We start from the raw sequence: 27319 nt of genomic DNA on the forward strand, positions 1-27319 counted from the left end.
CATCATCATCAGTATTTTCTCCATATATTTTATCATCAAAAAGAATTCAAACTCTATATCATGATCTAACTAAATACATAATGTACAATATATATTTTTACAAATATATATATATATATAAACATATATAATTTATATATTTATATGTCTTATATATATATATATATATATATATATATATATATATATAAGGAAATATTGACGTATATCATACATTTTGGGGTTATAATACCGGGAAAACGTACTAATGTATTCTATTTAAATGCATTATTAAGATTAATTAATATTAATATAAATTACGTTTAAAATGTAATAATATTTATAATAATAATTATAGTAATAATAATTATAATAACAATAATAATGATAAATATATGAAGGAGAATAGAATGATTAATTTTGTTATTTATAACTGTGTGAATATGAAGGATACAACAACAACAGCAACAACAACAACAACATCATTAGCAACAACATGAGTGACAACAACAACAACACCATCAGCAACAACATGAACAACAACAACATACATCGCTAGTCACAACATCAACAACATTATTAGCAACAACAACAACAATCAACAACACCAACATCTACAACAACAACAACAACGACAACAACAACGACAACAACATTGGCAACAACAACAACAAAAACAACAACATCAACAACAACAAAATACGCGCATACAGACGTACAAATGAATCTGAAGTAGCCATGGAAACTACCGGTGAAGGATAATATCAATGGATGAATAATAATAATAATAATAATAATAATAATAATAATAATAATAATAATAATCGTTATCACTGCTATCATAATCAGGATTATTACGATCATTCTCTACACTGGGCAAGCTGTTTCGAAGTGCTTTTATAAACCTACATTAAAATTCTGAAAAGTATTTGCTGTTAATAGCAATTACAACAACAACAACAGTAAAAACGTCAACAACAACTACATCAACAACAACAAAGGTAACTACAACAAAGACATCAACAACATCGACAACAACAGCAAAAAACATCAACAAAAACAACAGAAATAACAACAACAACAACAAAAACAACAACAACAATGTCACGTGATGAGATAGCGATCTTATTCATCCTCGCTTCTTTTATCCTAAGTAAAAACACTTTTTAATTAATTACCTATTAGATCATTACCTATTAATTAATTACTAATTAATTAATTATAAAATCAATAATACTAATTATTCTGTAAACGATAATTATTCTGTAAAGCAGAAGTAGTAATAGTATTATTATTATAATTATTATTTGTAGTAGTAATAGTAGAGGTAGTGTAACAGTGGTAGTAGTAGTAGCAGTAGTAATACTAGCAGTAGTAGTAGTAGTAGTAGTAGTAGTAGTAGTAGTAGTAGTAGTAGTAGTAGTAGTAGTAGTAGTAGTAGTAGCGGTAGTAATACTACTACTAGTAGTAGTAGTAGTAGCCGCAGCAGCAGCAGTGGTAGTAGTAGTAGCGGTAGAATTGTATGCAGGCAACCAATGATATTAATTTAGATTATTCAACCTTTCATTGTTAAATAGAGGAAATTCCTGATCCATCCATCTTTCTGTTTATCCTGTTGATCTTGATAACGATATCGCTAACGTTAACATCATCATCATCATCATGGCCATCATCATCATCATCATCATGGCCATCATCATCATCATCATCATCATGGCCATCATCATCATCATCATCATCATGGCCATCATCATCATCATCATCATCATGGCCATCATCATCATCATCATCATCATCATGGCCATCATCATCATCATCGTCGTCGTCATCATCGCCAGCATAGTCAAGCAATTTGTTTTAATTATCATACTTACAAACATATTACAATGGCTCTCGCCTTTAGAATTAAATTCCTTATTTTCGATTTATTTTTCTTAAAATTTCAATCATTCAATCAATCTATTATTCATTTATTCGTTCATTTGTTCATTAATTCATTCTTTCATTCGTTCATTCATTCATTTCATTCATTCATTTAAATTTTAATTTACTTTTAGTCTCAATTTTTATCTATCAATCATTAAACTAATTAACTCATCAATCAATCTGTTTAAGCCTTATTTTTGTTCATTCATTCATTCGTTCACTCTTTCGTTCGTTCATTCATTCATTTATTCAATCATTCGTTCATTCATTTTTTCATTCATACGGATCGTTGTAGACAAATCATTAATCTAAATATTAGCAGGCGTGCATACGAAATGAAAAAAGGACACAATTCATTAATGCATTTTAATATTGTATGTATGTATGCATGTATGTATGTATGTAAGCATGTATGTATGTATGTATGTATGTACGTATGTATGTATGTATGGATGTATGTATGTACGTATGTATGTATGTATGGATGTACGTATGTATGTATGTATGGATGTATGTATGTATGTATGTATGTATGTATGTATGTATGTATGTATGTATGTTTGTATGTATGAATGTATGTATGTATGTATGCTTGGATGTATGTTTGTATGTATGAATGTATGTATGTATGTATGCTTGTATGTATGAATGTATGTATGTGTGTTTCTTTGTATATTTGATTGTATGTTTGCGTGCATGTATGTATGTATGAAATTAAATTTTACGACAACTATTATCAGCAGAAAGCATTAGAAACGAGACCACGTTGCAGTTCTGCATGGAAGATTCCATTTGTGACGTCATCTACGTTTGCCCATCATTACCAGAACTTCCGTCATCATCATCATCAGCATCGAAACATCAAATAATTCAATGGAACGCCAATGAAACAATGATAATAATTAAAAACTATGGAAGGTTAATGTGACAGTTTTATCATTTTTGTTCTTTCGGTTGCAAAGTTTTTTTTTCTATCTACATTTCAAAAACATTATGTAAAAAGTAACTTTGCCTTAGTACGGAAGAATTGGAAACAGAAAAAGAGAAAGAGAAAGAGAGAGAGAGAGAGAGAGAGAGAAAGAGAGAGAGAGAGAGAGATGGAGAGAGAGAGAGAGAGACACACGCAGACTTGTTTATACATGCACGCAAAAATGCGTGTAACTGCAAACAACGTTTCTGCTTTTGTTTTCTCTCCTGTCATCATTATCTCTTTTTTTATTTCTCCTTCAATTTCTCTCTCTCTCTCTCTATCTTTCTCTCTCTCTCTCTCTCTCTCTCTCTCTTGTTCTATTTATCTATTTATTCATTCATCTTTCTTTCATTCACTTTTATTCCTTTTTCCACGCTCACCCCATCTAACATTAGACACGGGCTGATGAATTAAATGAATTAAACTCCGTACATCTCGCCATACATACGCAATTGCCGAAAGATACGTGCACAGCCAATATTTGCATACGTTGTGCACGCGAACGTACGCTCAAATACACACATACACACACATAAACACGCACATACACATACATACACATACACATACATACACATATATAAACACACACACATACACACACACACACTCAGATATTCGACGACGTACACCGAACGAACAACATAGTTTGTTCTTGGAGAAATTCTCTCTATTTCTGTAAACTCGCTGGCTCAACGTTAAATTACTCGACATTGTTTATGTTCATAGAATAATGAAAGATGATTTTAATTAACGACTTAGGTGTGTTGAGTATTAGTTAGTGTTTAAAATGTTTTAAAGTTTAATAATCGAAATCGAACGAGTAACGACTCGCCCATTATGGTTAATAATAATTTTTATTGTTTAATATTATAACAAAACTTAAATTGTAAAATTGAATAACGCTAATAAAAATAATGCAAAGATTAGCAAGTAGATTGTTTGTGTGTGTGTGCGTGTGTATGTATAAACTTGCGTATGTTTGAATGTGTGTGTGTGTATGTGTGTATGTGTGTGTCAATGTTTGATTACAGCTACCTTTGTAGTAAAAAACGCCCAAAAATTTTTTTTCTTGTCACTGTAACAAAGAGAGGATGATGACAACGACGATGATGATGATGTTGTTATGATGACGATTGTGATGATTCACTGATGTCATGATGATGATTACGATGATGATGATGATTTGATGATGATGATGATGATGATGGTGGTGATGATAACGATGATGACGTAGTTGCTGTTTTTTTATCCATGTAATCAACATTGTCAAGATTGACGGAGTTATTCTTATTCTTATTATTATAATTAATATCATCATCATCATCACCATCATCATCATTATTATTAACATCATCATAATCATAAAGTTCGGCGTTTTTATTCCAGAGTCTCAATCATGGAATTCCCCAGAGCCAAGAATGACGTCATTACCATATACATCATCAAAAATTTATCATCATCATCATCATCACCACCATTACAACCACCATCATCATCTTCCTCCTCATCATCTTCCTCATCATCATCACCATCTCCGTCGAGTTATGATAAACACATGTGCTTCAAACGGCATCAAAAAACAGCGCGATCATCAAAGAGGTTAGGTCAAAGGTCAAACAGCAACGTCAGCAGAGTTCAAGGTCAAGTTCGGCTCAAAAGGACATCATACCACAGTACCAATGATGATGACGACGACGACGACGATGATGATAATTATGATGATGATGATGGTGGGGATGATGGGAGTGACAGCTATGGTATGTTTATTTTAACTATTTGGAAACACATGTATGTATGTACGTACGTACATACATACATACATACATACATACATACATACATACATACATACATACATACATACATACATACATACATACATACATACATACACACAGTATTGTTACATTGATTATAATCTAATGCCTCTGCAAACACCATGCTGATGGTACGACCACCCACTAAATATATATATATATATATATATAATTATAAATATATATATAATGATACTTTTTTGAAATAATTACATAATTATATAATTAATTAAAAAATAATAATTATTATTATAAATATTATATTAATGTGCGTATGTGGATTGAAGGCAGCATCAACAACTACAATAACATCGCAATTCATTTGTTAAAAATCAATTGCCTAAAATTTAACAAGAACACACAAACATTCGGTCATCGAGTTAGCGAGTTAGCTCAGTCGTCAGTAGATGCGCCATGTCTGGCGCTGCTATTACGCAATGGCCTGGTTTAAGTACTGTTTGTCCGAAACTGAAAGACTATCATACTAGTACAGGGGCGGGCAAACTTTTTGCTCTGAGGGTCGCATCAAGAACTTTTTGACTTTTGAAGGGTCGCATTGAGAACTATTTGACCTTTGAAGGGCCGCAGACGTACTTAAATAGCAAATTTTTTCAACCCGAGGGAGAACTTTTTAAAAACTTGTGGCCCTTTTTTTTGTCATAATGTCTGATGACGACCCTTTTTTTTGGTGCTTAGAATATTTATAGAGTATAGAGAATAACACGCAAGGAAAGCAGTCCTGCTTTTGACAAAGTTGCATTATAGCGAATATAGAAGACATTAATACCATTAACAACGTCATTAATACAATATAAAATATTATTATTTTTTCTGTTGTTATTGTTATTATTGTTGTTGTTGTTGATGTTGTTGTTGATGTTATTGCTATTGTTATCATTTATTGCTAATAAAGCATTCAACGTCACAACATCCGCTTCCACCATTGACATGAAAATCACGTGACGAAAACAAAAACATCAAAAAACAACATAAACTAAAAACAACATAGAGGAAAATTAAAAATTGAAAGCATAGATACGTAAATAAATGATGGCATGGACAAGAACATGAGAAGCAGACAACAAAGAAGAGAAAATATTTAAAAAACATTTGAAAAACACACACTAAAAATAAGAGTAAACATAAAATAAGCCAGTTAACAACAACATCAACAACAACATCATCATCAACAACAACATCAACAACAACAACATCAACAACAGCAACATTATCATCAACAACAACATCATCATCAACAACAACAACAATCAAAAACAAGCAAAGGAAACGCGATCAAAAAATGATATAGCGCAAATCACAAGCATCGAAGGCTCGGACGCCATCTTGCCCTGTTCCACTTCCGGTCAAGACAAGCCGGAAGTCACGTGGTATTTCAATCATAGGCCTTTAGATCGCGGTTTGCGGATGTAGTATAGTTGTTCTCGTTGTTGTTTTTGACCCAATTGTATATATTTTGTTCATTGTTATTTATCTTAAAACTCTTGATACTACTACGACTACTTTTTCTTCTTCTACTACTACTAATACTACTACTACTACTAATATTACTATTACTACTACTACTACTACTACTACTAAATAATAACAATAATAATAAATAGTAATAAATATTAACAATAATATAACATAAAAACCAAAACGACAGACCAAAGACACCAAATAACGTCAGCCGGATTATCAATTAATTCCGTGAAGTGGAAAGATAGAGGGACGTACGGATGTTTTGGGGGCCAAAAATTAGGAATGGGACGAAAATTGGGTTTCGGTAGGGAAAAGAACCGGATAAAACCGATTTCCATTTATAGATTAGAGATTTTGGGTAGGTTCTTGAGTGAATTTAATCAAGTTTTTTTTATTACTATTAGTAAAATTTTTGAAAAAAAGTTTAATCTTTTATTACCGTAAAAAAATTAGCAAGATTCAAGTTAATAAACATGTCTACAGATCAAACAAAACTACAGCAACAAAAAATACAAACAAACCAAACAAACAAATCAGCCAACAAACAAACAAACAAACAACAGCCAGCCCAAAATTTCTCCAACCACCATCAATTCCGGAAAAAATTATTTTGGGCCACAAACTGACCCTTAGTTGCGAGGGACAAGGCAGTCCATACATCCGCTACGAATGGCTGAAAGTTAGTAATTATATTTAATAATAATAATAACAATTATAATTATTGTTATAATTAATATTTTTTTTGTTATTATTTATTTTTGCGGTCAAACTTTTTTTCAATGTAATACCGTTTAATTCATTCGGCAATAAATACTCTATGATAACATCACATATATACATACATGCATACATACATACATGCATGCATGCATACATGCATACATACATACATGCATGCATACATACATACATACATACAAACACATATATACATATACACACATCAAAATGTGACGGTATTTAGCTGGCATTTAAAGGTATTAATAAAAGATTTATCACCACACACAAACACACACACACACACACACACACACACACACACCGGCATCTATTATATAAACACACACACACAAAACACACACACATACATAAATAAATCCACACTCCCATAGACATATGCAAAGTAAAAATATTGACATACAAAAATCATCAATTAAAAACAAATATTATTATTATTAATCATCATCATAATCAGCAGTAGCAGCAACGACAGTGGCGTCATCGTCCTCAGTATGACGTCATAAGCATACAAAAAAAACTAAGTATACATGTGACGTCATATATTAGAAGTACTCGAGTGTTTGTATTGTCTCCGTTGAGATACTGGAAGTATATTTTTCCAGCCATCCGGTGCAAAGAAAATACAAATTGGTGTATTGTTTGGTATTGCATCTATATGAAAAGTATGGTACCTGTGTAGTTTTTTGTGGTAATAAAAAGATGTAATACACAGCTAGATCAAATAGTAAGGACGTCGACTAGTTTTGCATTTGTAATGTTATCACACGGTGAACAGGTTCGAAAACGGCCTAAGCCATTTCAAAAGCATATGATAAACCTTTATTAATACATAATTAATTTCTGATTTTTTAAAAATTCAGGAGCAAAAAACCTCAAGCAAAATTAGGATGAAATCGAAACTGAGCGAAAATAAGAAACAATACTCCATAGAAAAAACAAGCATAGAAGATGAAGGACGATATTACTGTCGTCTGTCCAACCAATATGGCAGCAATGAGAGTTTCGTTGACGTCAAATTCTTAAGTATGACGTCATCATTTTTATCTATTTTAGTAGTAGTAGTTGTAGTTGTAGTAGTTGTAGTAGTAGTAGCAGTAGTAGTAGTAGTTGTTGTATTGTTGTTAATAATTATTATAAATAAATACACAATGATAATTTCTATCAGTACCCGCGAGTGTCTTCGAACTCGGGCCCTCCGTCACAACAATTCGAGAGGGTGGGCAACTTAACGTAACCTGTCGAAGTAGGGGTTTTCCTCTGCCCAAAATACTTTGGATGGTTTCAATTGCCAATGGTGTCATTTACGAAGGCGCCGATGCACTGGTTGGTAGCTCTGACGATTACTGCTTTTATTTTTATTACAATATTTCATTATTATACTATAATTATTAATCTGCTCTTGTACTACTACAAGCTGTAGCATTGGCAGTAGAAGTATTGGTAGTAGTAGTAGCTGTGTAGTAGTAGTAGTAGTAGTAGTGGTAGTAGTAGCGGTAGTAATTGTAAATTACATTAACAGAGAGATCAAGGCTATACGATTACTGACGCAACTGACGCCGCGATGTCTACTACAGAACGCGTAAGTACGTTGAAAGCGAGGAACGTTAAGAGAAGCCAGGCTGGAAACATCACGTGTCTCGCTTATAACGAAGTCGACAAGGCCTCTAAGACAGCTATCGTTTACATCGAATGTTCGTTTAATTTTTTTTTATCGTTCATTATGGAATTTTGAAATACAGTGTGCGATGATTTCTATTGTATATTGGCGTTATTATTATTATTAATAATAATAATTATAGTTTTATTATTATTAAATTATTATAAATTTATTAAAATTATTATTATTAATAATAATTTTATTATTAATTATATTTTTATAATTTCACAAAACCAACACGTCACAGACAAACCGAAGGTAGAAATCAGCCCTAACGCAACTTACGCCTGGGTGGGGCAAATAAAAATCTTGAAATGTCGTGGAGTGGCCTACCCGAGACCCACGATCACGTGGTTCAGGGGCCTCTCCACCCCCATCAAAAACGAAGATGACGGGATTTTTAAATACGAAAGCGAAAGTGAAAGTTTCAACACGGAGAATAGCTATTTAACGGTTGGATCAATGACGCATTTGTATTAATTCTCCATTGACGAATGAATAACTTTGAAAATAGATTTCAATAAAAGATGATCTGAAATGGATATACGGAAACTACACGTGCCTAGCTAAAAATCATGTAGCCCATTCATCCGCATACACTTCTATCGTCAGAGCTCGTGAGAATTTTTTTTATTTTTTAAATTAACTTTTATGCTCTAAATTTTCTTTTAAGTAAATTAAATTATTTTATTAAGTAATTAGTGTTTTATTATTAGTGTTTGTAAGGATAAATGTATTTGCCGTTTAGTAGTCAGTGAAGTAAGTATAGCAGCAGCAAGTAGTTAGGGCGGCGTGATGGCTCAATGGTTAAAGGCGCCTGGTCTTGCTACTGCTATGACTGGGTTTGAATACAAAGAGATCCCCGCCTATCATATGCAATGTGTATGATGCGTGGTTTGCACGCGTATTTATATACGCTGTGTGTGTTTGTCGTTGAAACCTCTGAAGCAAACGCAAGAGAGAGAGAGAGAAACCTTTAACCTTTAATAGATTATCTAAATATTATGATACCATATATAATTACATAAACATGAAAATTTGACCAAAGAACTACCAGACCAGCCAAGAAACATAACGATAATAGAGGAAACATCGACATCAGTTACATTCTCTGCTAGTCCAGCTGGCGTTGAAAATAGCATGCAAATCACTAACTGGTCTGTATCTTATAACGAACAGAAACCCGGGTCGAGACAATATTTTCAATCGTTTCAAACTGGTATGTGGTAAAAATTTTGTATATTTTTTCATGGCGATACAGTTTTTGTTTATCTTTTGTATATTTTGTGTATTTTTGATACTAATTTGGTATGTTTGTATGTTTTGCAATACAACTTTTGTAAGAGTTAAAATGTGGTGATATTCAACAAGTGACACAAGGACTTCGCGAATGTCATTCGTTATTGACCGCGATCTCTTCTCCCTGCAATCTTTCCAGTAGTTGTTAAATTTTCCATTCTTTCCATCCGCATGATGTGACCAAAAAACTATAACTGCCCCCGTCGGATTATCTGTAGTAATTCCCTCTTTTCATGACCGGACAGTTTTAATATCCTCATTCAAAGTATGTGAGGTCCAAATAATTTTCATAATTCTTTTCAAAACCTATATATCAGCAGCGTTAATTTTTATTCCATTTCTTTAGAAATCGTCCAGAACTCAGAGCCGAAAGTTAGCACAACAATAATGTAAAACCCTAACAGTTTTAATTCAGTTGATATTCTGATTTTACTGCTGGTGAGGATGTTTGCTTATGTATATGTATGTGAGGGTATATACTCACGTACACCCACCAACAATTTTCAAAAAATTTACCCCTCCCCCCCAAAAAAAGGTGATTCGATGGTGATCACTGATCTGAAACCATCTACTCAGTACATTGTTCATCTGTCTGTGGGTAACATTGTTGGCTTCAGTACCCCATTGCAGTTCAGGGTTCATACGACCAAAGGTGGGCTGCGTTTTGTGTATTTTGATAACTGTGGCGACGATGATGACGACGACGACAATGATGATGGTGGTGATGATGGTAATGATTATTGGGATGATGATGATTATTATCCTTTCATTATTAATGTTTTTGTTGTTAATTTTATTACTTAGGGGGGGACACATCAAAATCTCAAAAAAGTTATTTTTTCAGAATGTTATCCCGTTCATTTTAGAAATTCCTCAAACTGTGACGTTCAAATTAAATTGAATCAATAGAACAAAACTGAATTAAGTGAACAAATTAATTAAAATTCATCTAAAAAATTAATAAAAAATTATTTTCTTCAGAAAAATCAAACGAATCGTCTCTAAAAATCCAGACGATGTCACCCCACAAGCAGGACGGCGTTCGGATGGACGCAAGCGACGCTTACGACCTCTCATATGCAGAAAAAAATTCTTACAAAATCGACCAAAAAACCGATTACGAATCCAAGTACTTGAACATTCGGAAATCGAAAAAAAAATCGAATGATGAGATACCGAACGGTCAGTACACACCTCTGGTGATTGGAATCGGCTTAACTTTAACCATTTTTGCCGGAGGGGCTTTGGCATGTTTTTTTTACGTCTGGAGGAATAAAAGACTGAAAAGGCAGCCTACATCTGAGGAGGAATTTGTGTCGAATCGAGTTCAAGTCGCCTCACCCATTCCACCAAACTCTATCCTTTTGGTACCAGTCACCAACATTGACGGCAATGGCAAGCCTCTGCTAACTGAACATGACGTTGAAAGTGTTACTACGGAGTTAATCAACACCATGCAGCAGCAGCAGCATCAACAGCAACCACAACAGCCACTAGCCAACAAATCATTCAACAGAGCAAATAGCATTGATTCATTTTCTCCTTATGGAACTTTCCCGCGCAGATTGAACTTTTTTGAGAGTGCAACCAACACGCCGACGAACTCAACACCAGCTGGTCCGCTGAGAGCAAAGTTGAATTTGAGAAAGTTGGAAATGATCTCACCATCGAGCCCTCCTAAACAAGTTTTCAACGTCGGTAACAATTCGACTGTTCGAATGTTCGAAGCATTTCGACCGGTTTCGGTAGATCCGATTCGAGAGCACGGCAGCACAAACCGAAACTTACTGCTCAACGCCTGCCATTCATTCAACTCCAACAACAGCGACGCGAATGAGGATCTCGCTAACCAAACACTCAACAGTGCTTTCAGCTACCCAAACAACAACACCACAAGCAGCAACCAGACGTCCTACGGAGCCAACAAATTTTGTACACTGACGGCGGTCAGACCTGTTTTCGAAGCCAAGCAGTTGAGGAAACAAGACCACGAAACTGGCGTCGTAAAGTACCCTAACTCTTGTTACACTACACCCAAACGACGGCCAACGGTTAGTAACGGTAGCGTTAGTAAAAAAGATCATCCGGAAGGTTGCAACAACAACAACAACAACAATGATAAAATCTGCAAGGATCAAATTTTCAAAGTGGATTACGACGGGTATCAGAGCGGCGACAATGTTGACGACGATATAGACAGTGTGAGGTATCTGCCAGCGTTAGCGGGTCAACGTCATCCAAACAACTGTGAAAAATTCAATCGAAACTTTCCACAGAACAACAACAACAACTTTAACAACAACAGCAACAACAACAACTTCAACAACAACAACAGCAACCACAATAATAATAACAATCGCAATTATTTCCAGATGAATAACTTTCACGACCTAGGCATAAATAATCTTAGTAATAATAACAACGACAATTTCCCTATGAGTAGCGAAAACACAAACCTAAGTAATCAGCTATTTTATGAGAGTTGTACTCAAGATGATAGTATAAATATTAATAACAATACTAACATTACTCAGGGCGGTAGTAAGAGTAATCTAGTACCAGAGAAACGAACTTTAGTCAGCTACACTGTACCGTTAAATAGATGTAGGTAGGTCGAAGTGTGCATGAGATGATTTATGAATGTTTAGTGGATAAATTGATTTAAAATTGATTTAAAATTATTTGGTTTAATGAGCAAATGGATGAATGAATGAATGGATGGATGAATGAAGGAATGAATGAATGAATTAATGAATGAACGAACGAAAAATGGATAAATAATTGAATGAATGGATCAATAAATGTATGAACAAACGAATTAACAGTAGGTGAACGGATGGTTGAATGAATGAGTGAATCAATCAATCAATCAGTCGATGAAAGAATGATAAATGAATGATTGACTGAATTAAGAGACAATTTGATAAATAAATATATCGATTCATTTATTTATAAAGTTAGAAGTTTAGTTAGTTCTGAAAGAAAGCATTTAAAAACCTTCTTTAATCGCAATTTTTTCATTCGTTTTAACAACCTATGTCGTTTTTATACAAGGTAAAAATTATTTTTTCAACAAAAAAAAACTATTTTTATTGTTTATTTTATTTATTTATATTTTACAGCCCAGTCAGTGTGTGTGAGTTTGTGTGTGTGTGTAAGCTTGTGTTTGTGTGAGTATGTATGTGTGTGTGTGTATTTATATATACAACAGTGTTATTTCTATTTCTATGTTATAATTATTGTTATATTTGTCGCTTAATTATTTAGAAAATATTTACTAAAATAAATTTGTCTTCAAAACTGTTGTTTAGTTTTTGATATTTTTTTTGGTGTTTTCATTCGTAAGTAAAAATCGTAAAATGAAAATAATTTGAGAGAAGAGGAACGAGAGAGAGAGAGAGAAAAAAAGAGAGAAAAAGAGAGAGAGAGAGAGGAAGAGAGAAAGAAAGAATAAGATAAAGAACAAAATTAATTAGAACACGGAATGATATTCTAAAGAGCAAATATTTTATTCATAATGAAATTGAATCAAACTGATAAGGGCCTAATTAAGATTGAAAATCAAAAAATGTTTAGCACCCAATATCATAATCATTATCGTAACTATCATCATCATCATCACCAACATCATTACCACCATCATCGTCATCGTCATCATCAAATGTCAAGTTAAGCTATTTTTCTCATCCTCAACTAAACTATTCACTTTACATTTATTGCCATCTCTGTCAGTATTGCAATTAGTATTATCCGAATCGAGACCGATACTTTTATCGATACCGCAACTGTAATTATCCGATTCAGTATCGATATCGGTATCCGAATCTCGAATCGATTTAAACCGTTTCCTAAAGTATCGGTGCGTCAGGACTGCGGTAAGAATTGTCATCAGTAGATTGACCGAACAACTGGCCAGGAAAATTACGTTCCATGTTTTTTGATTGTTGTCATTGTTGTTGTTATTGTTGTTGTTGTTGTTGTCATCAAAGCCTATAAAAGGTAGCTGAATTGAGTATGGCGCAATTGAACCGGGAGCTGTCGTCAGTATTATTTTATTATTATTATTACAAATTACTTAATATTTTTGTTATTTTAATGTTAATCGCTTATCAATCAATCGATTAGTCAATCAACCAATTGGTCAATTATCCAACTAACCAACCAACCAATTAATCAACCAACCAACAAACCAACCAACCAACCAATTAACCAACCAACCGACCAACCGACCGACCGACCGACCAACCAACCAATTAATCAGCCAACCAACCAACCAAATAATTAATCAATCAACTAACTTAATGATTGTTTGGACACGCAGTAGTATGAGCCGTACGTGTTGACGCATTCGAAGCCGAGCGGGCACGGTGCATTGTTATCACATTCATTTATATCTGACGGAGTCAATGAATGAATGAATGAATAAAAAGATGAATGGATGGATAAAAACATGATTTATTTATTTCTTCGTTCGTTCGTTCGTTCGTTCGTTCGTTCGTTCGTTCGTTCGTTCATTCATCCATTCATCAAACCAACCATTGCAGGTCTTCCTATTGTTAGATAGGTAGAATCCCATTTTGCAAGAGCATGTGAAACTTCCTGAGTAATAATAATGATAATATTTATAATAAAAATAATAATTAAATAATAAAAATAATAATTAAATAATAATAATAATAATAAATAATAATAATGGCACTAACGAACCTAGCGTGTTGGTGCAAGTTTGGGAGCAACCGCCATTGTCAGATGCGCATTCGTTGTCGTCTGGATATATTTTTCATTTTATTATTATTATGATTATTATTACGATTATTATGACTACTATTACTATCATTACCACAATCAGCATCATCATCATTATCATCCGACCTTGACATAGCGTGCTATTTATAGGCAGGGTTGACGTTATGTTACTGCAGAAGCATATGTTGCCCTTGGCCTCGCTATAGTAGCGACAGTACGTTATAGGCATGTTGTCTGTTTTTATTATTGTTATTTATTATTATTATTATTAATTATAATAAATAATAATAATAATTATTGTTATTAATTATTATTATTATCATCAGCATTCACTTGGGCAGCTATTTATAGTCGGGGCAATGACGAAGCCAGCTGAGCAGAAGCAAAAATAGCTGTGGGCGGCGTCATAGCATAGCTGCTGGCATCGAACGTCAGCCAATAGGCATTCGTCAACATTCGGCAATGCACCAATCACAGAAGAGCCGGAATTTTCGCCAGGGGGTCCGGGAGGTCCTGGCTGACCCGGGAGTCCTGGTGGTCCTATAGGGCCTAAGGTTGATATAGGATCGAATGGTTTTGTTTGTGGGTTGTCAAAATTATAGTATGAAAGAAAAAGGAATGAAGAAAATGAATGAACGATTGAATGAATGAAGAAATGAACAAATGAATGAGTTACCTCCGCTGGGTCCGGGCATTCCTGTTGCTCCCATAAGACCTAGGGTTAATGAATGAATGAATTAATTACTTTAATTATTAAAGAAAATACATAATTCACAAATAATATATAATAATAAAGATAACATAAATAAAAACAATAATAATAAGAAAAAATATATGAATTATATAGCGCCTCTTTAAATAAACATTTTACGCTACCTTGGGCCCCGGGATTGCCATTGAATCCCGGCGTTCCTGGCTGACCGGGTGGACCTGGCTGGCCTGTTTTGTTGTGGTTTTGAATTAGTGGAATTAAAGATAGAATTGATGAAAAAATGGATAGATGTGTGAACGAATGAATGAATAAATCAATCAATGGATGAAAAAATAATGCCTGAATGACATTTTTATCCCGCTAACCTGGTGGTCCCAACAATCCCAGTGATCCAGTGTCACCTGCAGAGAATGCAAGAATTACAAATTGAGTTAATAAATTATTAAATGAACAAAAAACTAAATAAACGTCAAAAATGAACGAACGGATGAATGAACAAACAAATAAATAATCAACAACCTTTGGAACCAGGAGATCCAGGGGATCCCGTAGCTCCGGTGAATCCGGGTGACCCGGAATAACCTTCAAAGATTTACAATTATATTATAAATATACCAATTAATCAACTAATCATCATATCAAATAATAATCAACCAATCATCGAGCAAACCTGTAAATCCAGTAAATCCAGTAAACCCAAGATCACCTCTTTGCCCCGGGGACCCAAAAGGTCCCGGAGATCCCGATAATCCCGTCGCTCCTACCGGTCCTTTCATTATTAATATTATTGTTATTATTATTATCATTGATACTATCAATGATACATATTATGTAAAAATAAAAAACACCAACCGGTGCCTCCAGTAAATCCCAATCCCCCAGTGGGTCCTGGAGGTCCGGGAATACCAACGGGGCCAGTAATTCCCGTGTATCCGGTGTATCCCATAGATCCGAGTTGACCCGGTGACCCCGGACTACCTGGACCGCCTGGCACTCCTGTCATACCTGTAGGTAGAAAAATGAATCGGCTGGTCAAATAAAATAATGAAAAGTTCAATAGAATGAAAGGTAATAAAATTCAATCATTCATTTTTTCGTTCGTTCGTTTGTTCATTCATTCATTCATTCATTCATTCATTCATTCATTCATCTCCTCACCTCTCGATCCAGGATCTCCTTTAGGTCCCGTCCTTCCTGTTGGGCCCTCGACTCCAGTGGCTCCGGTTTTTCCAGTAAACCCAGTTTCACCCTTTATCCCTGTGCGTCCCGCTGGTCCCGAAAATCCTGGTGATGAGAATGATTGGGATTGCGGCGAGTTGTGTTGGTGATGATGGTGATGATGTTGGTGATGATGACGATGTTTTTTTTATACGATTATGGTAGTAAAAATAGAATCGCGAAGAAATATAACCTAGATGCCTCGTATCGTCTTCCATCTTTAATATATTTCATACTTCTATTAACAATTTTTACGTTTTATTAAATTTTTTCTCTATCTCTCTTTTTCTCTCACACTCATTTTTTTCCTTACTTTCTCTCTTCCTCTCTCTCTCTTTTTCAGTTTTTTTTTTCATTTTTTTCTCTTTCTTTCTATCAGAATTAACTAGCATTGTCTCAAATCTTAAGATCAAGCTGCACCAGCGTATTAAGATTTTGCTTCTTCCCCTTCCTCTCTCTTTCTCTCTTTTTGAATCTCCCACTTTTTTTTCTCATATTCCCATTGTGACTAACCTGTATCCCCTCTAGATCCGGTAGCACCAGGAGGTCCCACATTCCCAGGATCGCCCTTGTTGCCTGGATTTCCTGGAATGCCTTGCTGTCCGCTATTTCCTGGCGGTCCTGTAAAGTGTGTGTGTATGCGTGTGTGTAAAAGAGAAAGAGAGAGAGAAAGAGAGAGAAATAAAAAAGATGAAGAGAGAGAGTGATGGAGAGAGAGAAATAAACAAACAAATAAAACTTGTGGATGTGTGTGTGTGTGAAGAATAATTGAAAAAAAATCTAATATTAATGCTCTAAATATCTTTTAGAACAGTTTATTAAAAATAGAAAAATAGAAAAATAATAAAAATAAAAAACAGACAGATAGACAAACAAACAGAGAGACAGAAATACAGACAGTCAGACAAACAAACAAACAACAAACCAGTAGCTCCAGTGACACCATTTTGTCCAGGATTTCCATTAAATCCTGGCAGTCCCGTAGCACCCTGCAATCCCATTGGTCCGGGAATGCCTGATAATAAAAATTGACGATAACATTAGCCACAACTGACGTTTTGATATTCATTAATTCTTTAACTGTGAGTATTAAAAGTCATTATCCACCTATAAAAATAATAAAAATAATCATATTTTATTATAGTACATTTTATTGTTATTATTATTACTATTATTATTGAATTGAATTGAATTATTATTATTTGTAGCACCTATGACGATGATGATGATTGTGATGATAACGATGATGATAATAATGATCACACCCCACAAAATTACAACAAACAGACAGACAACAAAACAATAAAAACATCATAAAAACCCGAAGTTCCTGGCGATCCTGGACTTCCCGGCAACCCAGGCTGTCCGGAAGATCCGGTATTTCCAGGGGGTCCAAAAGGTCCAATAGGTCCGATCGGTCCCGGAGATCCAGACGCCCCCATTTGACCTTGAGGTCCCGGTTGACCTTTCGTGTTTGTGTTTTAGATTCATATAGCGCTTTTTGATGCTAACGTAGTGATAATAAAAATTTTCATAGACAAAAATGTTGATGTTGACAAGGAAAAAATAATGAAAAGTAGGTAGAAAATTAAAAAAACTTCAAAACTAACCAGAGGGACCGACAATTCCGGGTTGTCCAGAGGCCCCTATCGGCCCAGTCGCACCAACGGCTCCAGGGGAGCCCTGTCCACCCGGAGAGCCTAAGATTACAAAAGAATTTTTTTTAAATTTGTGAATACAATATTACAATTATTTGATTAAAATTTATTCAGTTGAACGGTAAATTTACTACTATTAGATAATTAAATATATTAAAAACGGGAAAAATTCATCTGCACCACACACACACACACACACACACACACACACACACACACACACACACACACATACACAGCATATAGAACTGCACGTGAATATCAGTGCCTCACTCACGTTTGTGGGTATAGTGATAAGATTGGATCTTCATGCAATTGAATTCGGTAACCGCAGCGCAAAGCAGGCGGCTTCAACCATTACACAAATACAACCATGCCAAATTATCACCTGGATCGCCATTTCGTCCCAGTGGTCCCGTAGCTCCGGTGAATCCGACTGGTCCAAGATTTCCTGTTGGACCTGGGTTTCCGATTTGTCCAGGTAGGCCTGTGTGTGTGTGTGCGTGTGTGTGTGGTGTGCGTGTGTGTGTATGTGCGTGTATGTGTGCGTGTGTGTGTGTGTGTGTGTGTGTGTGTGTGGTTAGTGCTTGCGCTGTTTCGCTCATTCTTTCAATCATTCTATCGATCCTTCGTTCTTTCGTTTCCCATTTCAATTTTTATCATCCAGTTTCAACACTTGGAATCAATAAAATGTTAATTAATACCGTCATTAATCGGATTAATTAACTAATTAATTAATTGAGTAATATTTTATTTAGTAATTTAGTTTTTTAATTTGAATAATTTTTTAATTAATTCGTTTTCTGCAACTAACCTGGCGAACCTGGCGAGCCAGTCAGTCCCGTCGGACCAATTGAGCCTGCAATTAATTATAGTAGAAAAAAATATAATTATAATAATAAGGAATAATTATAATAAAAAAAAATAATAAAAAAAATAATAAAAATAAATATATCTACAAACACATAAATGTACAAACAAACATACATACATTCATATATTCGTACATTTATATATTCGTACATACAGACATACATACATACATACATACATACATACATACATACATACATACATACATACATACATACATACATACATACATACATACATACATACATACATACATACATACATACTTACATACATACCTACATACATAACATACATACATACATACATACATACATACATACATACATACATACATACATACATAACATACATACAATCATACAAATAAACGTACCCGTAGCTCCAACAGGACCAGGGTTTCCGTTAGTTCCAGGATTACCTGGCGCTCCCATTGGTCCCATACTTCCGGGCGGGCCTATCTGTCCAGTGGGTCCTGGCAAGCCCGATGACCCCGTCCAACCAGGAATACCCTAGTTGTGATGATGATGATGATAATTTGAATGGTGAAGATGATAATGATGATTGTGGCGCGAAGATAAGAATAGAAAATACTATTCAATCAATGGTCTGGAAGTTATATCAATCATTTCCATGTCGTCGTCATCATCAACATATTCATTAATACTATTATCGTCATCGTCATCATGACTGACCAGTGGGCCAATGGGGCCAGGTTGTCCAGGGGCCCCTGGATCGCCCTTTGGACCGGGAACTCCACTCTGCCCGGTGAATCCCGTGCTACCTTGTGGGCCTTAAATATCATTACCATCATCAACACCATCATTATCAATACTTTTACTATCATCATCATCATCGTGATCATCTATTTGTCATTATAATCATTATCAATATCGGCAGTTGTAATATTATCAATCATCATTTGCATCGGCAATCGCCATTGTCATAATATTTCATTCATCATAATTGTACAGAATGGATTAAATAATTTTTCCACTGATAATTTAAAAAAAATTGTTGATAAAAATAATAATTACACCGACCAATAATTCCTTGATCTCCCCTCCCACCACTCATCCCAGAAGGTCCGGGTGGTCCTGTTGCTCCCGGCAGTCCCTGAGAACCGGGGTTACCCGTGGGTCCTGGTGACCCTGTACGATTTAAAGTTGAAAAATGAGACTAAGTTAAGGCTTGTTAGTGGTTAGCGTAGTAAGAGAATGTGTATTTATTTATCTAACCGGTTGACCCGGTGAATCCAACCGGGCCTAATCCGCCTGCGTTCCCAGTGGGCCCAGGCAGTCCCTGTGGTCCCGTAGGTCCTGGTGGTCCCACTGTAAATGGAAGCGATGATGATGATGACGATAGTAGTGGTGATCCCGATGTTGTTACGGTTATTAAAATTTTTTAATTTAGAAGTTGAATGGATGCAGTGGGACGCCGAACAATGAATGATAAATAAATAAATATTAAAAAGATGAATAAAAATGTATTACTGACCAATTGACTGTCCGGAACTGCCAGTATCCCCCTTACTTCCGGGTTGACCAGATGGACCCGGAAATCCTTGCGCTCCCTGCTGACCCGGGTCGCCTTTTGATCCGGTATTACCTAATTAGTTATAATTGAAAGTTATATGTAGTTAAAAATGTGCGAGCTGAACGTGATCCACAAACGAGCAAACAACATCAACTGCCGGCTGACAAAAAGTTTTTCTCATCGCAATATTGGTCATGCAAAAAAAATTAATATATTTTTAGAAACCCGTGGGTCCTATTGGTCCCATTGGTCCTGGATTTCCAGTGGGTCCTGGAGCTCCTATAGATCCTGAAAACCCCATCGGCCCCTGTGATCCCTGTGGGCCTGGCAGTCCCGTTGCACCCGGTGAACCGTTTTGACCTGGAAATCCTTGTAAGCCTACGTGTTTGCGTGCGTGAGTGGGTTTGCGCTCGCGTGTGCATGTGTGTAAGATGTTTGTGTGTAAGAGGGGGAAAGAGAGAGAAAAAAAGAAAGAACGAGAGAAAGAAAAGGTGGTTTTTTTGTTAATATTTTGTTAAATTTGATATTTTAAATTAAAGTATTCATCATCAACAACCTCAACAATAACGCCACCATATATGTTCATCAGTGTACTCATCATCCTCATCAACAAGCACCTGTATCTCCCTTAATTCCTGTGGCACCGGGACTTCCTTGCGGTCCCATTGGCCCTTGAAGTCCACTTGCTCCAACTGGTCCAGATGCTCCCATCGCACCGGGTGGACCTTGAAACCCCTGACTGCCGGAACTTCCCGCTGGACCCGGTTGACCTGTTGACCCCGTAAATCCGGGCAGTCCCTGAGAGCCTGGATTGCCTGGATAACCTGTCAAGTTGATTGAATGTGGTTTTTATTTCTTCGTTTATTTGTTGTTTGCGGCATTTTTGTGTTTTGTGATCGAAAGCCTGCTGATATAACTAAATATACAAAGAATGAAAAAGTAAGAAATAATCAAGCAAACAAAAAGTTAGTGCCTAACAGCTTATCAAAATAAAATATAAAATTAAATAAAAAATTGACCAGTGAATCCAGTCGATCCAGATGGACCTATCGGGCCTGGATTTCCGGGGTTGCCATTCAGTCCAGGTGTTCCAGATGCTCCAGTGGCCCCTGGATTGCCAGGTGACCCCACGCTACCGGTGGCTCCAGGACTACCCTGCAGTCCTTGAGAACCCGGTGAACCTGGTTGTCCGGAAAATCCCATGATTCCAGTGCTTCCCATTGGTCCGGGCGGTCCTGAATAAAATGTGAAAATTAGTGAGATATAAAATTTATCTAGATATAATATAATTAGTATTTTTACGACTCAATCTTATAAATTCTTGCACTCAATGCAATTAGAAAACTTTAGAGTATTGTAAAACAAAAAATATCCCAATGTCAACAAACCAGGTGAGCCAGTGGCTCCAGTAAATCCATTAAATCCAGAAGGTCCTATTGGGCCCGCTGGTCCAAGAGGGCCAGGAAATCCCGTGGCCCCTGCACTACCTGGATTCCCTGCTGCTCCCGTTGCACCTGGATTACCTGGAGTGCCTGTAGCACCTGTAAATCCTGGAAAACCCTGCAGACCCTGAAAACCTGTTGCACCTGTTATGCCTGCGCAAAGGGATTTGTGTTTTTTTGACTGTGCATTTCGCAATACTTAAAATTTTTGAACGCGTATATTTTTTGTGGGGAAGTATTTTGTAATGTCAACTTTATGTCATATAGTTCATTTGATTTATTTTGTTTTGTTATTGTGACTAACGTTTTTAATTGAACAGAAAAAATTCCTTTCAAACCAAACAACAACAAATAAAAGGTTGAAAATACGTCGCAAAAAACAAAAGTAAAAATTAAACCCGTATCTCCTTGCCTTCCGGGCAATCCTGAAGCACCGACAGGCCCCTGAAATCCTGGCTGACCGCTCGGCCCAGGAGGTCCTAAAGGACCGGATGACCCCGTGTTTCCAGTAAAGCCTAATAAGGCGTTATATTTCAATTTCAGTTTTACCTCTTTGTGTGGCCTAGCAATAATATTAATAACAGTAATAACACTAAACACCTTGCACTCCACTCGCTCCGGTTCCCCCTATTGATCCCGAGGGCCCGGTCGGTCCTGGCTGACCCACTGACCCTTGATTGCCCGGTGGTCCGGGGTTCCCAGTTGCTCCTGTAATGCCTGTTGTGTAAAATTTTTTTTCAATTCCCCTAATTTGACGTTGAAAGTGTAAATTTTTATGTTTAAAAAATTTATTTTGTGTTTTTTATACAATTGCAAATATTTCCATAAAAATAAACCGCGCAGATTTTAAATTGAAAAGTAATTATATACCCATGACTCCTGTAGCTCCAGGTGGTCCGCTGGGTCCTGGCAGACCGACACCTGGACTACCAGTACTGCCTGGTCGTCCCTCTGATCCCGGAGATCCCACAGCTCCTGGAAGTCCTGTGCTTCCTTGGGGACCTATGTTTTGTTGGTGTTTCGTCATTGATGAAAGTTTTTAAAATATTAGCTTTATTTGTTTCACAATGTTAGCAGGCGTTGTGAAAATTATTATAAAACTAATGCATGAAGTTGAAATTTTTAAATTATCGCAACACGTAAATATACGTATGTTTTAATTCAATAAATTATGTAAACATACTTACTAATAAAAAAAAATTTTTTGAAACTGAAGACAGACTCATTTACAACTTAAACTAACTTTAAACAACCAACCGGGATAGCCAGGCGGTCCACTAAACCCCGTATCTCCCTGTCTACCATTACTTCCAGGGAAACCAGTGGCTCCTGGCTGACCAGGAATTCCAGTAGATCCAGTCATTCCCACAATCCCCGTTGCTCCAATACCTCCCTGAGGACCAGGAGGTCCAAAAAGTCCTGTGGCCCCCACCGGCCCAGGAAGGCCCTGTATGCCTGTTGATCCAACAGCTCCTGGAATCCCTTGCGGTCCTGGTGAACCCGGATATCCTGTGGCACCTAAAGGACCAACTGGCCCTTGATCGCCTGCGTTTGTTTACAAATTAATTGATTGATTAGTTGATTAACTAATTGATATTAATGGAGGATGATTAATATGTGTTATCGCTTTTGATAAAAATGAATTCACATTTAAGGTGATGATAGAGCAATGCTCATTGAAATGAAATGCATGCTCGATGTACACGTATAGTTGGAAAGCTATCATAAACTTTAAAACAAGCCAACAAAAATTAATACTCATGTTTACTTCAAATACAGAAACCTTTTTTAACTGTTACAACAACATGAAAAAAACTTAGGCGAGACAAAAATAAATTACACACATCAAACAAATATGAACCTTTGGGTCCAGGAAATCCCGTAGCTCCCACCAGACCAGGATTGCCCGGACTACCTGGCTGCCCAGGTGCACCTGGCGAACCCGGAGATCCAGAAAAACCTTGAAAATCAGACGGCAGTGTGAAACAAAATGTAACAAAAGGAGATAATTTGAAACAAAACGAAGTCAGAACGTTTGAAAACACCAAAATGAAAATTTGGATTTTATAAAACTTACCCGTAGCTCCCAAACCACCTGGGGGTCCATTAAAACCAGGGACTCCGGTTGATCCCACAGGACCGGGCTGACCGCTGGGTCCTGGTGATCCGGGATAACCCGTGGCCCCTTGCAATACATTTTTTAATTAAGTTACTAAATATCATTCATTATACATTCAAATAAATCATTCGTCGTACATGCTAACGTAGATTTTATCGTGTCGAAAAAAGTCTTTAAAGACATCTATGAAGAATGACACATACCTGTGAATATTTATACACACACACATATACACATACGAACGCACACACACGCACACATGCACACAACACAAACTTTACAACAATAAATCTTAAAATTTAAAAATTTGAACGTTCATCAACGAAAACAAAAAAAAAAAACTTGCACCCCACCTGAAAATCCGATAGGGCCAAATAATCCGGTGTCTCCTTTTGCTCCCGGAGGTCCCAAAGGTCCGGTCGATCCCGTAAATCCTGAATAAAGAAACATAATTGTGTAATGTAAAAAGTTGCATTGATTTGGTTGCATTGTCAATCCAATGATTAATTGCAATTTGTCTCAATTGTTAGAGTTAGAATTATTATTAATTATTACATAAAATAATAAATTAAATAAATAAATTTTTAATTAGAATGTGAATTCATAGCTCGCTTTCAAATAGTCTCAATTATTATTAAAGTTAGAATTATTGTTAATTATTACCAAGTGAATAATTTATATTATTATTATTTATTCAAAAACACAATCTATCAAATTAAACACCGACCTGGTTGGCCGAAGGGACCAACTGGGCCGGGATATCCCGGTGATCCATTGCTGCCCGGATCACCTTTCAGTCCCGTGGCTCCCAATCCGCCCGGGATGCCATCCTTACCCGGCGAACCTACATGTCAATTGTAAAGGAAAAATATAGAGAGAAAAAGAGAAAGAAAGAGAGAGATATATAGAGAGAGAGAAAGAAAAAGAGATGTGAGTCTGTCTGTGTGTGTACGTGCGTGTGTGTGTGCGTGCGTATGTGTAAATTTTTTTCAGGAAAAAAATTACCTGTAGCTCCTGGGACTCCAGGGAAACCTGTGTCACCTAAACGGTGAAAATTTTGTTAAATTTGATTTCATTTATTTCAATTGATAATTTTTGAATGAATGGATGAATGAATAAATGAGTAGATGAACAAACAAATGAATGAATGAATGAACGAATTAATGAATTAATGAATAAATAAATGAATGAATGAATGAATGAAAAAATGAATGAATGAATGAATGAGCAAACGATCGATCGACCAAACAAATGAATGTATAAACGAACGCCAGAATGACAAAATAAAAACTGGTGTGTGAATGAAAAAATTACTTAGTGAACAAACAGACGAACAAATGAATGGGTGAACGAATGCATGAATGAATGGACAAATAAAAGAAATAATCATAACCTTTAACTCCGCTTCCGGAATTAGATCCGGGCGGGCCCGGCGGTCCCTGTATTCCTTTATTAAAAATATTTCAGTCAACATTTTTTATTAACAACTAAAAGTTCAAAGTTTATTTCAAAAAATATGCATGAATAAGATGAAAATTTTATTTCTATTCATGATTATCTTTTTCTTCTTCTTCTTCTTTTTCTTCTTCTTCTTCTTCTTCTCCTTCTTTTTTTTCGTATTGTCTCTTTTTTCTAAGATTAATAGTGTTGCTAGAAGTTCTTACATTCATCTACGTGGAATAAAAAAACTTTTGTTTTTTCTTGACGATCCTACTTTTCTCCTTCTTGTTGCTTCTTTAGTTTTATCTAGGATTTATTATTGTAACTCGCTCTGACCACTTCTCTATCACTTTCGAAGTTCAGAGCGGATCTCAAGACCCATCTGTTTGCAAAATTCACTGAGGAGCGGTGTTGAACATCGCGAAAATAGCGCTTTATAAACTAATTGATTGATTGATTGATTAATTAATTAATTGGTTGATTGATTGATTATTATTATTATTAAATTAAATTAAAAATTAAATTTCAAATTAAATTTCAACCTGTACTCCCGGTAAATCCCACCGGGCCCTGAGGTCCTGGCAAGCCTATTCCGGCTATAATTATAAATATAATAATTTAGATATTTGTGAAAATATTATCGTCATTGCTGTTTAATATTTTATTATTATTAATTGAAATTAATCTAAAAAAATATCAAATTAAAATAAAATTACATTGCCCCGTTGACCCCTGAGGTCCAGTGGCTCCAGTGGCTCCAGGCCCGCCCCCTGAGAGAAAAATAATTTTACTAAGGTGATTATTTAATTAAATAAATAATAAAATATTACAATAATTATGAAAGAAGCGAAAGAAATAAAAATAATCTTTAGAATAAATCTAGCAACCCCAAGCGTTCAGACAGTATCTGGCGGCCAATACGTCGGTTAGGTTGCTGACGTAAGTGTACTGATTAGTGTAGTACACGTCTTGGATTGCACTTGCTATACTTTGCAGCTCTTCGGCGTTCAAATCACTCGTCACTGCTATCGATATTATCTTGACCCCTGGGTTAAACGGTCAAAGGTTAAGGTCGTTTAGCTATTGTTGTTGGTATGGTTTTCGCCCTCTGTTTTTGACGGGTTAAATGTTTAACAGGTCAGATAATTACGACTAGTGATAGAATTTAAAAAAATCTTGTTTCTCCAGCTAAAACAAATAAAAGTTGAAGGCTGTTAGCAGCTATAAACATGACTTTGAATCCGTTGTTGTGGACCTTGTATTAAAACTTCGAAGTCTAAGGTCACTTGATTACTGCTGTTGTCAATTTTACCTTTTTTTATAGAGAGGTTAAAGGTCTTAGACTCCTGTTTTGGAGGTTGAATAAAGGTCAAAAGGTCATTAACGAGAAAAGCAAAAACCTAGTAACTTGAGTTGATAAGCATCTGGTATGGTGTACTGAGAATCGATATTCGATTCGCCATCGGTGATGAGGAAGACGACTTTCGAGACACCGGATCGAGAACCGGCCGTTGGTGTCAGCACATCACTCCTGACCAACCTCAACGCCCCGGATGTGTTCGTTGGACCCCCTTGTGCCGTTAGGCCGTTTACCTACATGGGTTTATAATAATAATTATAATAATAATAATAATAATTTTAATTATATTAATTTATTATAATTGTTTAAATCTTTTCATCCAAAAAGTTATACTCATTGAA

The 27319-nt window shown here is 35.7% G+C and overlaps 2 protein-coding genes across 2 annotated transcripts in view; one reads left to right on the forward strand and one right to left on the reverse strand.

Annotated features, from left to right (window-relative positions):
* Positions 1-5109: 5109 nt before the first annotated feature.
* Positions 5110-12486, forward strand: HELRODRAFT_178415 (hypothetical protein; the record flags this gene model as incomplete). The annotated part of the gene is made up of 12 exons (XM_009026510.1): positions 5110-5214; positions 5980-6112; positions 6362-6535; positions 6741-6856; positions 7779-7941; positions 8084-8241; positions 8438-8609; positions 8823-9028; positions 9090-9192; positions 9624-9794; positions 10410-10526; positions 10856-12486. The coding sequence occupies 12 exons, from the start codon at positions 5110-5112 to the stop codon at positions 12484-12486; spliced, it is 3249 nt and encodes a 1082-aa protein (XP_009024758.1).
* A 1052-nt stretch (positions 12487-13538) lies between these two features.
* HELRODRAFT_178416 (hypothetical protein) overlaps positions 13539-27319 on the reverse strand; it is a gene marked incomplete at both ends in the record, with an annotated part of 14601 nt that continues 820 nt past the window's right edge. Inside the window, 42 exons of the mRNA XM_009026511.1 lie at positions 13539-13909; positions 14411-14473; positions 14582-14641; positions 14747-14854; positions 14954-15169; positions 15297-15335; positions 15497-15559; positions 15698-15733; positions 15852-15914; positions 16003-16101; positions 16185-16337; positions 16491-16616; positions 17064-17171; positions 17476-17565; positions 17872-18015; positions 18161-18250; positions 18597-18695; positions 19023-19067; positions 19458-19593; positions 19777-19874; positions 20125-20232; positions 20320-20412; positions 20579-20689; positions 20843-20995; positions 21235-21441; positions 21637-21852; positions 22006-22212; positions 22458-22574; positions 22660-22776; positions 22930-23061; positions 23317-23604; positions 23921-24019; positions 24137-24244; positions 24532-24612; positions 24906-25022; positions 25184-25219; positions 25572-25625; positions 25945-26016; positions 26161-26214; positions 26335-26388; positions 26506-26664; positions 27019-27211. Coding sequence (XP_009024759.1) covers positions 13539-13909; positions 14411-14473; positions 14582-14641; positions 14747-14854; positions 14954-15169; positions 15297-15335; positions 15497-15559; positions 15698-15733; positions 15852-15914; positions 16003-16101; positions 16185-16337; positions 16491-16616; positions 17064-17171; positions 17476-17565; positions 17872-18015; positions 18161-18250; positions 18597-18695; positions 19023-19067; positions 19458-19593; positions 19777-19874; positions 20125-20232; positions 20320-20412; positions 20579-20689; positions 20843-20995; positions 21235-21441; positions 21637-21852; positions 22006-22212; positions 22458-22574; positions 22660-22776; positions 22930-23061; positions 23317-23604; positions 23921-24019; positions 24137-24244; positions 24532-24612; positions 24906-25022; positions 25184-25219; positions 25572-25625; positions 25945-26016; positions 26161-26214; positions 26335-26388; positions 26506-26664; positions 27019-27211 — 4983 coding nt within the window. The remainder of the gene's footprint in view (positions 13910-14410; positions 14474-14581; positions 14642-14746; positions 14855-14953; positions 15170-15296; positions 15336-15496; positions 15560-15697; positions 15734-15851; positions 15915-16002; positions 16102-16184; positions 16338-16490; positions 16617-17063; positions 17172-17475; positions 17566-17871; positions 18016-18160; positions 18251-18596; positions 18696-19022; positions 19068-19457; positions 19594-19776; positions 19875-20124; positions 20233-20319; positions 20413-20578; positions 20690-20842; positions 20996-21234; positions 21442-21636; positions 21853-22005; positions 22213-22457; positions 22575-22659; positions 22777-22929; positions 23062-23316; positions 23605-23920; positions 24020-24136; positions 24245-24531; positions 24613-24905; positions 25023-25183; positions 25220-25571; positions 25626-25944; positions 26017-26160; positions 26215-26334; positions 26389-26505; positions 26665-27018; positions 27212-27319) is intronic.

Source organism: Helobdella robusta (genome assembly GCF_000326865.2).
Source record: "Helobdella robusta unplaced genomic scaffold HELROscaffold_47, whole genome shotgun sequence".
Lineage (NCBI taxonomy): Eukaryota > Metazoa > Annelida > Clitellata > Rhynchobdellida > Glossiphoniidae > Helobdella > Helobdella robusta.